Here is an 11025-nt window from a genome sequence, read left to right as displayed (position 1 = left end):
AGACAGGCGTAGACGGGGACTCAAGCGTACGAACCAGCTGCATTTTGAGTGTGAACAGTAGACCGCGTCGTGCGCCCACTACTCCCGATTCGTACTTGGAAAATTTTAGCATTTCGAACACTGCGCTTCCCATGAACTCACACAATGACTAACACAACTTGAGTTGAATTTTAGCAAGATAAGGTCTGATGTCACTTAGGGTATTTAGGGATAGTTCAGGAGCATGACAGACGAACTGTGTTATTATTTATTGGAGCTATTATTTGACTGGCACACCTTTCGACACTACTTGTTTGGTGTTCATGAAAAACTGGTACTTGATTCCGCTTCAATGAAGGAAACCTAATTGAAAAGAAGTTTCGAAAAACAAGAAATTAGGTCCAACAGTCACCCTGTCACGGACCGTGCCTTATATAATTTATAATTTTATATTTATTACAACTTCTCAAGACTCGGTGGAAACACCGGCCATGGTTAAGAGAGTGGGTGGTTGCCAACCACGGCGATAAATAAAAGTAAGGGGAGGGAAAAAGAAAGAGTAGCAAAATGAACAGCAACAACAACTCCGTGAAGAAAGATAATGTCAAATAAAAACAATGAAAAACACAGAGCCGCAAAGGATATGTGGATAATGAGCTATTTATGTCGTAGTAAATAAGGGGCGGCACGGGTCTTAAACAGGCGGAGTGAGGTCAGATCCTTAACTTCTCTGGGTAGAGTGAGCCAAACAGAATAAGCAATAAAGAGAGGGGAGCGCAAAAGAGTGGATGAGTTACACATAGGGAGTAAGAGCAAGTTTCTAGTTCTTAGACAAGAGAACCAATTAGAACACATGAGATGAGGTGGGCACAACTCAAGCTTAATAGAATGGACAAGGGAAGCCAGGTGTGCACTGCGTTCATGTGATAACGGGGTTGTGTGAGTGATTATAAAAAGGGCGGATGATGAGAGCTTGCGGGGTTGACGGGAGATGAATTTTAAGGATTTTCTTGTGGCGTATTTCAAGCTTTGCAGCAGTGGAAGAGGATAATCCAACCCAAGACGTATCGGAATAATCAAATTTTGGGCGAAGGTAGACTAAATAAATATGAAGCTTGCAAGAAAGTGGGAGGTAGGAGCAGTGGGGGAGAGAAATCCTAAGGATTTACTTGATTTTCTACAGATATATTCGATATATGACTGTCGCCGTTCGCTGTTGAACGACGTAACGACTACAGCAGTACAGGGCCCTGATCACGTGGTGTACCACAAGGCTCCGTGTTAGGTCTCTTACTTTTCTGCATTTATATCCGCCGTACCCCTCAGAAATTTCAACATTGCCGTGCTCTGCTTTTTGCGGACGACATCCCGTTCTACGTCATTGGTCGCAAGGCTTCGCCCGTGCTCAGAATGCTGCAGACAGACCTCTTGAATCTGGAGGACTCTCTCAGCGAACAGGGACTGGTGCTGAATCCCCAAAAGTCTCAGCTACTGCTTCTAAGACGACCTGCTGCGCACCTGGACGTGATCCCCAGCATCACCTGCAAAGGCACTGTAATCCCTGAGTCCAGCCATGTTCTGTACCTTGGCCTCCTATTGGACTCGTCGCTCAGCTTCGAGCAGCAGGTGGAGCGTGTGTGCGCCAAGGCACAGTGCAAGGTTGCCTCATTCCGCCACGGGCGCCGCGATGTCTCCATAACCGGCCGCCGCATGTTTCACCTGACAATTGTTCGGAGTACCTTGGACTTTGCCAGCACATGTTATGTTCACTGCTTGTCTGCTAAACTCCGAGACAAACTGGAGTCAACCAGCAATAGGTAAAAAATAATAGGTGCCTAAGGCTAGTGTTTGGCCATGATCAGTATACTTCTATCGATTTCATTCTCACCAAATATAACCTATACTTTCTCTCGCCGTGTAAACTTGAAGCTGTTTGTGTTTGTTTTTAAGTGTGTATCTCGTAGCACCAGTCCTCTTTTAAGCACGATATTTACCCTCCCGCTCTGCATCATGCCGCACAAATGCTGCTACCCGCGGTCAAGCTTCAGCCGCTCTGAACCTACCCAGACCTACGTATCGTTACGGCCTGAATGCAATTACATTTTTGGCAGCAGACAGATAGAACATGCTTCCACCTGGATGTCGTCAAGCTAAGCCCCTTTCTGCATTTGTCACAAGCACCAAGTCCTTCCTAGAGTTCCCAGTAGAAAGGCAACGCCTGTTGGGAGTTCCCTAGTAAATAATAAATTCAACTTCTACTACTACTACATTTTTTTCCATTTCAAAACTATTTTACGGACGAACAAAAACACGATTTGCCAAGGCGGAGGATTGAAAAACAAATCACATAATGATGATGTCACACGTGATCAGAGAGCAAGAGAAGCATAGCATAGTCCGCACAATCACGGGCCAAGGCTCAACGGGACACCCTAGCCTCCACGACAGCCAGGGAGGCACAGACATCCATTGGAGTCTGCCAAACTTGGCGAGCCCCACGCAGACACATGACACTCGAACGGAGCAGGGCGAAAGACAGCCTGCAGTGGAGGTGGGCAAATAGAGAGGTTAAGATGCACGTTATTTCCGACATGACGCGCAATTTCCCTTCAAATTTGGCGTAAAACTCCAAATGGCGTAAAACTCCAAATTTCGACGTGAGCAGCAGGTCACTCGCGTTGATTTTTCGACGTGCGAGCAAATAACGCGAGCTGAACTTTCGCGTCACGTCAGAAATACCGTGCATCTTAACTTCTCTTTTAGCACAGAATACGCCTCCCTTCCACGTAGCGACTGAAGGTTGATACGTTACTATTTATTCGTGAAGACTTGGGAACGGAAACAAAACATGTCATGAGAAAGAACAACAGGAAAAAGAAGCACACTCAACTAATCCGTGTGTGTGCGTGCATTCAGTACAATTATGACGTAATGAATATAGATACACATCACGCCCCTTCGAGATGTTGCGAAACCTGTGACAGCAACATCTATCATAAATAAAACAAAATGAAGAATGAAAACAACAAAGCAGAGACAGCAGAAATTGACATTAGTGATCAAGAGTGTCAATCATAAGACTGTCCATGATGCGAACCAATGTTTAAACGCTGGGGTGGCTTGCACTGACGTGCGCTGCGGCGGGACGGCGGTGGCGGGGAAGAGGCGTCAGTAGCAGCCGGTTGGACAACGAGCGGTGCAGGCACAAGTGGGCGATACGGACGCAGGAATCTGCGGTTCCGCCAATAAATGCGACCACTCGGCAACTTCACTAGGTAGTCCCGATGATTACCGACAGCAACAATGACCCCACGAATAGACCACTGCTTGGTGCGCGGATGCTGAACATCCACGTGGGTGCCGAGGCGGAGCTGCGGCAACGAGCGACGAGTTGACGACTTTTCTGTGACGGCATCGTCGGATGGCATGGCAGTCTCATCACGTGTCGTCGCTTTGGAGAGCCAGGATGAATCAAACTCCTTCCAATGTGCAATGACGAATGACTGGAGAGAGCGGCCATATAGGAGCTCAGCGGGGCTCTGACCAGAGGAGCCAGGTGTGTTTCGCCATTCCAGTAGCCCTCGGCGGAAGTCATCTGTGTCAAGATTGCCATTCACGGTTGTCTTGGTGATAAGACGCTTCATGGCTTTGACAGCAGCTTCGGCGTGCCCATCACTCTGCGGGTAGTGGGGAAAGGACATGACATGGTTTATCTGCCAGCGCTTACAAAACTCAGCAAACTTATGCGAGGAGAACTGGGGACCACCATCTGTACACAGCACAGCAGGAACACCAACATCAGAGAACCAGCGACGGAATGCTAGTATCACGTCATGCGATGAGGTGGTGCGGCCAGTACGCGCGACACAGGGCCAACCGGTCAAACGATCTGCATACACAAGGAAGTCGTGACCTTGACAAGTGAACAAATCGGCAGGTGCACATTCAAACGGTAGTGTCGGGGTGCGGTCGTTAAGCAGGGGCTCAGCTGGCTGGGACGACTGGTGTTCGCGGCAAGCAGGACAAGAACGAACGAGTGTATCAATGTCCTTGGTGATACCGGACCAGTATACAAGCTGACGCGCACGAGACTTAGTACGCACTAGGCCTTGGTGTGAAGCGTGGAGGTTGTGCAATACCTGAGCACGCAATGATTCAGGGACAACAATGCGGTTGCCCTTCAACACAATGCCATGGTCGACGGAGAGATGCTCACGTCCATTCCAGTACGCACGTAACGGAGCGGGCAACTTCTGCTGGCGATCAGGGAATCCAGTCAAGATACACTCAATCAATGACTGGTACGTGGCATCTGCAGCTGAAGCTTCACGCCGCTCTGCAACCTTGAGATTCGCATTCGGCTCAGTGTCCGAGTGCACCATGCAGATCTGAATGCTGCGGCAATGAAGCGACGGGGCTTCACCAAGCTCATCAGTGGTGGAAGGAATGCCAACAGGATTCCGGGACAGCGCATCGGCAAAGGCATTTTCAGAACCTTTTCGCCAAGATGCCTGCAGCTGATAGGCTTGGAGCTTGAGGCGTAATCGTAGAAGACGCGGGTTCTCGATCTGATCCAACGAATATGAGTTGATGATCGGAATCAGGGGCTTGTGGTCGGTGACTGTAGTGGATGCACATCCCACTGTTTGTCATTGTATCCTTTTATGTAACATGTATGCATTCATCCGGCCGCGCTGTGCGACATGCCAGTTGTACCGTACGCACTTTAGCTGTACTTGCCTGCCTGGCTTTTCCTTTGATCTCTCTGTCGTTCTCTGTATTGCCACACACTTGTGATTTGTAGTAACGAAGCTAGTTACAAGATGTCTTTGGTGCGTTTGTAGAACCACTACATGGTGTCAGAATTGGTTTTCCTGTAGTCTTTGGCCTCGTGAGCGGTGATGGCTCGTTTCAACCCTCCAGCGCCTTTCGACTTCAGCTCACCGGACCAGTGGCCCGCGCGGAAACTCCGTTTCACCCGTTTTCGTGCCGCCACCAAACTGAGTTCCGACCCGGGAGAAACTCAGGTGGCCACTTTGTTGTATGCTCTCGGACCCAACGCCGACTCCTTGTTCGAGTACCAACTCGGACTATCCGAGGACGACAAGAAGAAATATGACGAGGTCGTCAGTGCTTTCGACACGTACTTCCGCCCCTCTACCAATGTTGTTCATGAACGGGCTAAATTTGAACAGCTTGTACAACAACCCAGCCAGACCGTAGAGGAGTTTGTCCGTGCTCTGTACAAAGCTGCAGAGTATTGTGAGTTTGCTGGCACGAAGGATGAGCGTATCAGAGACCGCTTCGTCGCCCACATGCTGGACAAGCGGGTGAGTCGGGAGTTGCAGATGAAAGACACGAGCGAGCAAACTCTCGCCAAAGTTGTTGCGTTCGCACGGCACGCCGAAGCTGTCCAGCAACAGGTTGCAGCCCAATCGCGCAGTGGCTTGGCCGCCGCCAGCTCGATTTCAGACGATGATGCCTCAGCCTCAGCTGTCCAGTCGCACCGTGGTGGTCGATCTATGCCGAAGAGCAGACCGCATGGTAGCTACAAATCTGCAGCAACGCCGCCTGCGACCGAATCGAAGTGCCCGAACTGTGGTGGAAGCCACCACTCGCAACGCGATCAGTGCCCAGCCAGAGGCCAGTACTGCAAAGCCTGTGGCAAGCGCAACCACTTCGCGCGAGTTTGCCGATCGAAACCATCCACCTCTGCCGTCACGAACGACTCTCCGGACTCTCTATTTGTTGGCCACACGATGTGCGCACAAAGTGTAAGTGATTCACCCTGGTTGGCAGATCTAGCTATCGGAAAGAGTGTAGTCCAGTTCAAGCTAGATACTGGAGCTGATGTCTCTACCATGTCCGTGCAATCATACAATACACTGCAGCCCAAGCCGTCCTTATCTGCTACTAGTGCCCAGCTGAGAGGAGCGAATGACCAGACTATGCAGGTCCTGGGTGTATTTGAGGCTCAATGCTCCTTTCAATCTCAGTCCACTACCATACCCATCTTTGTTCTAGATGGTGCCAGCACTAGCCTGCTCAGCCGATCTGCGTGCACAGCACTGGGTCTAGTCCAGCGTCTGGCTGAAGTGCAAGGTCCAGTCCCACTCGTACAGTGTATGGTTGGTCCTGCTGCGCAGATTCACTTAACTTCCGACGCCACACCGTATCACTGCCTGACAGCTCGCAGAGTTCCTCATCACCTGTATTCGAAAGTACGTGAAGAACTGCACTGCATGGAAGATGGCGACATCATTGCGCGTGTCGACGAACCCACAGACTGGTGTTCGCCTATGGTGCCCGTCCTCAAACCTAACGGCAAGGTACGCATCTGTGTCGACCTGAAGCGTCTTAATGCGTCTGTCAAGCGGGAGACATTTCAGCTGCCAACGTTAGAAGATGCCCTGTCTTCACTGGCCGGAGCGACTGTGTTCACGACATTGGACACTGCTAACGGATTCTGGCAAGTCCCACTCAGTCCCGATTCTGCCCGTTTGACCACCTTCATCACGCCGTTCGGCAGGTTCTACTTCAAGCGACTGCCATTCGGCATCACATCAGCACCTGAGATTTTCCAGAAGCGTCTCACCAACCTTCTGGACCAGCTCCCGGGTGTGTTCGTCTACATGGACGATATCATTGTCTCTGGCCGTACGCGAGAAGAACACGACCGTAACCTAGCTGCCGTACTAGACATCCTGCAGAAAGCCAACGTCACGCTGAACATGACGAAATGTCACAAGCGTCAGGCCGAAGTGAAGTTCCTTGGTCACATCTTCTCCGCCAAAGGTCTCCACCCTGACCCAGCGAGAGTGTCCAGCGTCGCTAATCTGAAGCCGCCCAAGAACGTCACGGAACTGAAGCGCATTCTCGGCATGTTCGCGTTCATGTCACGCTTCATTCCCAATCTCTCAGAAGTCAGCGCCCCACTGCGTCTTCTACTGGGGCATGACACCGCATGGGAGTGGTCTGCTACACAACAACAGGCCCTGGACAAGCTCAAACAGCTTGCCACCAATGCGCCCTGCCTCACGTTCTTCGACCCAATCAAGCGCCACGGTCATCAGCGCTGATGCCAGCAGTTACGGCTTGGGAGCTGTCCTATTGCAGGAGCATGACGACGGAATGCGCCCCATTGCATTTGCCTCATGCAGCCTCACCACTACTGAGCAACAGTACGCGCAGATCGAGAAGGAGTGCTTGGCTGTTGTCTGGGCTTGTGAGCGATTCCACGGCTACATTTACGGCAACTCGTCCCTCACTGTCAAGACGGATCACAAACCACTCATCCCGCTGATCAATACGCGTGATTTGAACCGTGTCCCGATGCGATGTCAACGCCTCCTGATGCGCCTGCTCACGTACAATCCAGCCGCCGTGTGTGTCCCTGGCAAAGAGCTAGTTGTTGCCGATGCTCTGTCTCGCGCTCCGCTCGCCTGTGACGACACGCCTAGTCTCCAAGACGAGATCAGCATCAACCTCGCATCTTACATCGGCGAGATCGTGTCGGATGGTAAAGCCCGTGACATTGCTGACGCCACCACACAAGATGAGACGCTCAAGCAAGTCCTCCACTTCGTCCAACACGGATGGCCGTGCAACCCACGTGATGTTGACGACACTGTGCGCCCATACTTCCATGAACGCCAGTTACTGTCCTGTGAGCAAGGTGTGCTGTACCATGGCTTCCGCATTGTCATGCCACCCTCTCTGCAGCCTGAGATGCTCGAGAAGCTCCACGAGGGACATCAAGGTGCACCGAAGTGCAAGTCTCGCGCCCGCCATTTCATTTGGTGGCCAGGCTTGTCAAGGCAAATCGAAACGATGGCCGCTACGTGTGAAGTGTGCACCAAACACCGCGTCCAGTCGACCGAACCACTGCAACCCGTCCAACGCCCAACACTGCCGTGGCACACGGTTGGTGCAGATCTGATGGAATTCAACGGCACGACTTACCTCGTCATTGTTGACTATCTCTCGCGTTACCTCGATGTCGTACCGCTGACTGCCACAACCTCGATTGCTGTCATCAAGCATCTGCACCGCATCTGTGCCGAGCATGGTTTCCCGTCCACCTTGGTTACAGACAACGGTCCTCAGTTTGCCAGCGAAGCGTTTACTGAGTTCTGCACAGCAAACGACATCACCCATCGCACTTCCAGTCCACGGTATCCTCAGTCGAATGGCGAAGCGGAACGTGCAGTTCGCACCGCCAAGAATCTCCTGCGGAAGGCCGAAAGCCAGCAAGATGCACTCTTGGCTTACCGCACGACACCGCTGAGCAACGGCTATGCCCCATGTCAGCTGTTGTATGGCCGCCAGCTCCGTACCGGTCTACCTGCAACGACTGAACAGCTGGAACCGAAATGGCCTGATCTCCCTAGTATTCTGGAATCGGAAACTCAGTCCCAGGAACAGCAGAAGTTGCACTACGACCAACGGCATGCAGCTAAGCCTCTCGCGACTCTACAGCTTCATGACCGTGTATTCATCACCGATCTCGAACGGGAGGGCAAGATAGTAGAGCAAGTGTCCAATCGTTCTTACCTCGTTGAGTCTGGTCACTCTACTGTTCGCCGCAATCGTCGTCACTTGATCCGACTGCCACTGCTAGAAGCAGAGAAGCCGACAGTCGAGGTTGAGTACGGTGGCACAGCAGCTGATCCAGTCCGTCGCTCTGCTAGAGCTCCTCAGCCTGTCAACCGCCTCATTGAATCATGCTAATTCAGCAATGTGCCGAGACGTATCTGCCGTCGTCTCTGCACATCACTCTTTCACTGCAACTTGCTCTACAAACAATACCTACATTATCGAATAGTCTTTGGACCCCTCATCTTCTCTATTATAGCCTGTTTAATCTCAGAGGGGAGATGTAGTGGATGCACATCCCACTGTTTGTCATTGTATCCTTTTATGTAACATGTATGCATTCATCCGGCCGCGCTGTGCGACATGCCAGTTGTACCGTACGCACGTTAGCTGTACTTGCCTGCCTGGCTTTTCCTTTGATCTCTCTGTCGTTCTCTGTATTGCCACACACTTGTGATTTGTAGTAACGAAGCTAGTTACAAGATGTCTTTGGTGCGTTTGTAGAACCACTACAGTGACGACTTCAAATGGCGCACCAGACAGGTAGATGCGGCATTTGCGCACGGCCCATACTACAGCGAGCATTTCCAACTCGATGACAGCATAACGTGTTTCAGCATCAGACAGGTAGCGGGATCCACACTGAATAATACGCCACTGATCATTCTGCTTTTGCCAAAGCACGAATCCGAGACCTCTTAGAGCGGATGCATCGGTTTCAAGCCGGAGGTCTTGACCAACTTGATAGAAAGCGAGAACCGGAGGAGACAAGAGAGCTTCCTGTGTCTGTTCAAACGCTGCAGTGTGGCTAGCGTCCCACATGAACTCACGGGAGGTCTTGAGCAGGCCACGCAGAGGATTAGTCAACTCGGCTAGATGTGGAGTGAACTCACCACATTGGTTCACTAGACCGAGGAACGAACGGAGATCGGTTCTGTTGGCGGGTACTGGAAACTGGCGAATACCGGACGTCTTATCATCGCCGACGACCCAGCCATCAGGCGTGACGTTGTAGCCGCAGAAATGGACACGTTGCGTACCGAACACAAACTTGGCGGGGCTGAACGTGATACCATGCTCCCTGGCGCAGAGCAGAATCTCGCGCACGTGGCTGACATGCGACAGAAAGTTGTCGTCGTACGCTAGGCAATCATCGACTACCTTGCCGAGACGCGGGATGGCAGAGAACGCAGCATCAGTGCGCCGGTTGAACTCATCCCCAGCAGATATTAGACCCTGCGGGTTCCGTAGTTAACGATATCTGCCGTACGGGGTGATAAACGTGGTGAATTCCTGAGCAGTGTCACTGAGAGGAATCTGCCAGTAGCCGTGCCTTGCATCGAGCTTCGTAAAGAACTTAGCAGAGCCAACTCCAGAGACAACGTCACGTGCCGTATGTACGGGATGCGCGGGACGACGGACTTGATTGTTCAGCCGCTTGAAGTCAACTGTGAGGCGCTTCTCAGTGCTGCCCTTCTTGACTACTATGACAATCGGATGGCACCATTCACTGGGCTCCGTCACTGGTTCAATAATCCCGTCGCTGACCATGCCGTCGAGCTGAGTCTTGATCTGGTCACGGAACGCATACAGTATTGGTCGAGCAGTGTACACACAGGAAGGCTTAGAATCATGCTGTAGCTCAATTTCCATTGGCGGACCTTCCATTGGCTTCAGACCGGAATCCGAGAAAACGTCAGCGAACTCTTGCAGGAGCTGCTCACGTGTCCGCGCTAACTCAGCATCACTAGGATGAGCGCATGACGAAACAGCTGCACAGATCTTGGGTGAAAATGCACCCTCGTGTTCAGCGGTGAATTGGACTGGCCAATCAGGTGGGAGAAACTTCAGCGCACGCAATGAGGTATGAGAGAGCAGAGCATCGTGTAGACCCTTGTACACATTGATGACGGTTTCATGCTGCGTCTCACCGACTCGTAGAGTCGCACGTATCTTGCCCAGGTTGCATAGCGGCTCAATGGTCACAGCCTGCACACAATCGTGGTCATCTAAGTTCTCGACGAACCCACCGATCTGCGTGAGGTGCTCCTCGCCAATGGCATCAACGTCACTGCCTGTGTCTGGTGTCCAGGACAGTTGGGATGGCTGATCCTCTGTTTGCAGCATGGTCGAAACAGGTACTGTGCGACGGTCCACGCGAGACGCACGCTGTAGCTTCAGCTGTCAAAAACTTGGCAGCAGAGCTAGTCTTCGGCTGTTTCTGGCGCTTGCACATTCGCTGAAAATGTCCAATGCCATGACAGGAGTTGCACTTCTTGTCCTTGGCAGGACATACAGATTTCGTGTGCTCAGAGCGACCACAATTCGGACAAGAAGACTTGGTCGCACTTGATGTCAGACTTGGCTTAGAGTCAGCTGGCTTGTGACGTTTCTGCTGCTTGTACGCCGACTGCTTGGCAGCACTTGCCTGGAGGCCAGGACTGGGCATGT

General features: G+C 51.7%; 3 protein-coding genes across 3 annotated transcripts; 2 read left to right on the top strand and 1 right to left on the bottom strand.

The window, feature by feature from the left end:
- Positions 1-3047: 3047 nt before the first annotated feature.
- LOC135820109 (uncharacterized protein K02A2.6-like) lies at positions 3048-4361 on the bottom strand. Its single transcript, XM_065333417.1, has one exon. It carries the CDS (start codon positions 4359-4361, stop codon positions 3048-3050), a length of 1314 nt encoding a protein of 437 aa, XP_065189489.1.
- A 519-nt stretch (positions 4362-4880) lies between these two features.
- Positions 4881-7058, top strand: LOC135820108 (uncharacterized protein K02A2.6-like). The gene has a single exon (XM_065333416.1). It carries the CDS (start codon positions 4881-4883, stop codon positions 7056-7058), a length of 2178 nt encoding a protein of 725 aa, XP_065189488.1.
- A 52-nt stretch (positions 7059-7110) lies between these two features.
- Positions 7111-8709, top strand: LOC135820107 (uncharacterized protein K02A2.6-like). The gene has a single exon (XM_065333415.1). It carries the CDS (start codon positions 7111-7113, stop codon positions 8707-8709), a length of 1599 nt encoding a protein of 532 aa, XP_065189487.1.
- The last annotated feature ends 2316 nt before the right edge of the window (positions 8710-11025 follow it).

This window comes from Sycon ciliatum, chromosome 6 (assembly GCF_964019385.1).
Source record: "Sycon ciliatum chromosome 6, ocSycCili1.1, whole genome shotgun sequence".
Taxonomy (NCBI): domain Eukaryota; kingdom Metazoa; phylum Porifera; class Calcarea; order Leucosolenida; family Sycettidae; genus Sycon; species Sycon ciliatum.
This window is presented reverse-complemented; position numbering and strand designations above follow the sequence as displayed.

Excerpts from the sequence above, each read along its gene's own strand:
- LOC135820109 (XM_065333417.1), bottom strand. The coding sequence starts at position 4,361 with ATGGTGCACTCGGACACTGAGCCGAATGCGAATCTCAAGGTTGCAGAG.
- LOC135820108 (XM_065333416.1), top strand. The coding sequence starts at position 4,881 with ATGGCTCGTTTCAACCCTCCAGCGCCTTTCGACTTCAGCTCACCGGAC.
- LOC135820107 (XM_065333415.1), top strand. The coding sequence starts at position 7,111 with ATGCGCCCCATTGCATTTGCCTCATGCAGCCTCACCACTACTGAGCAA.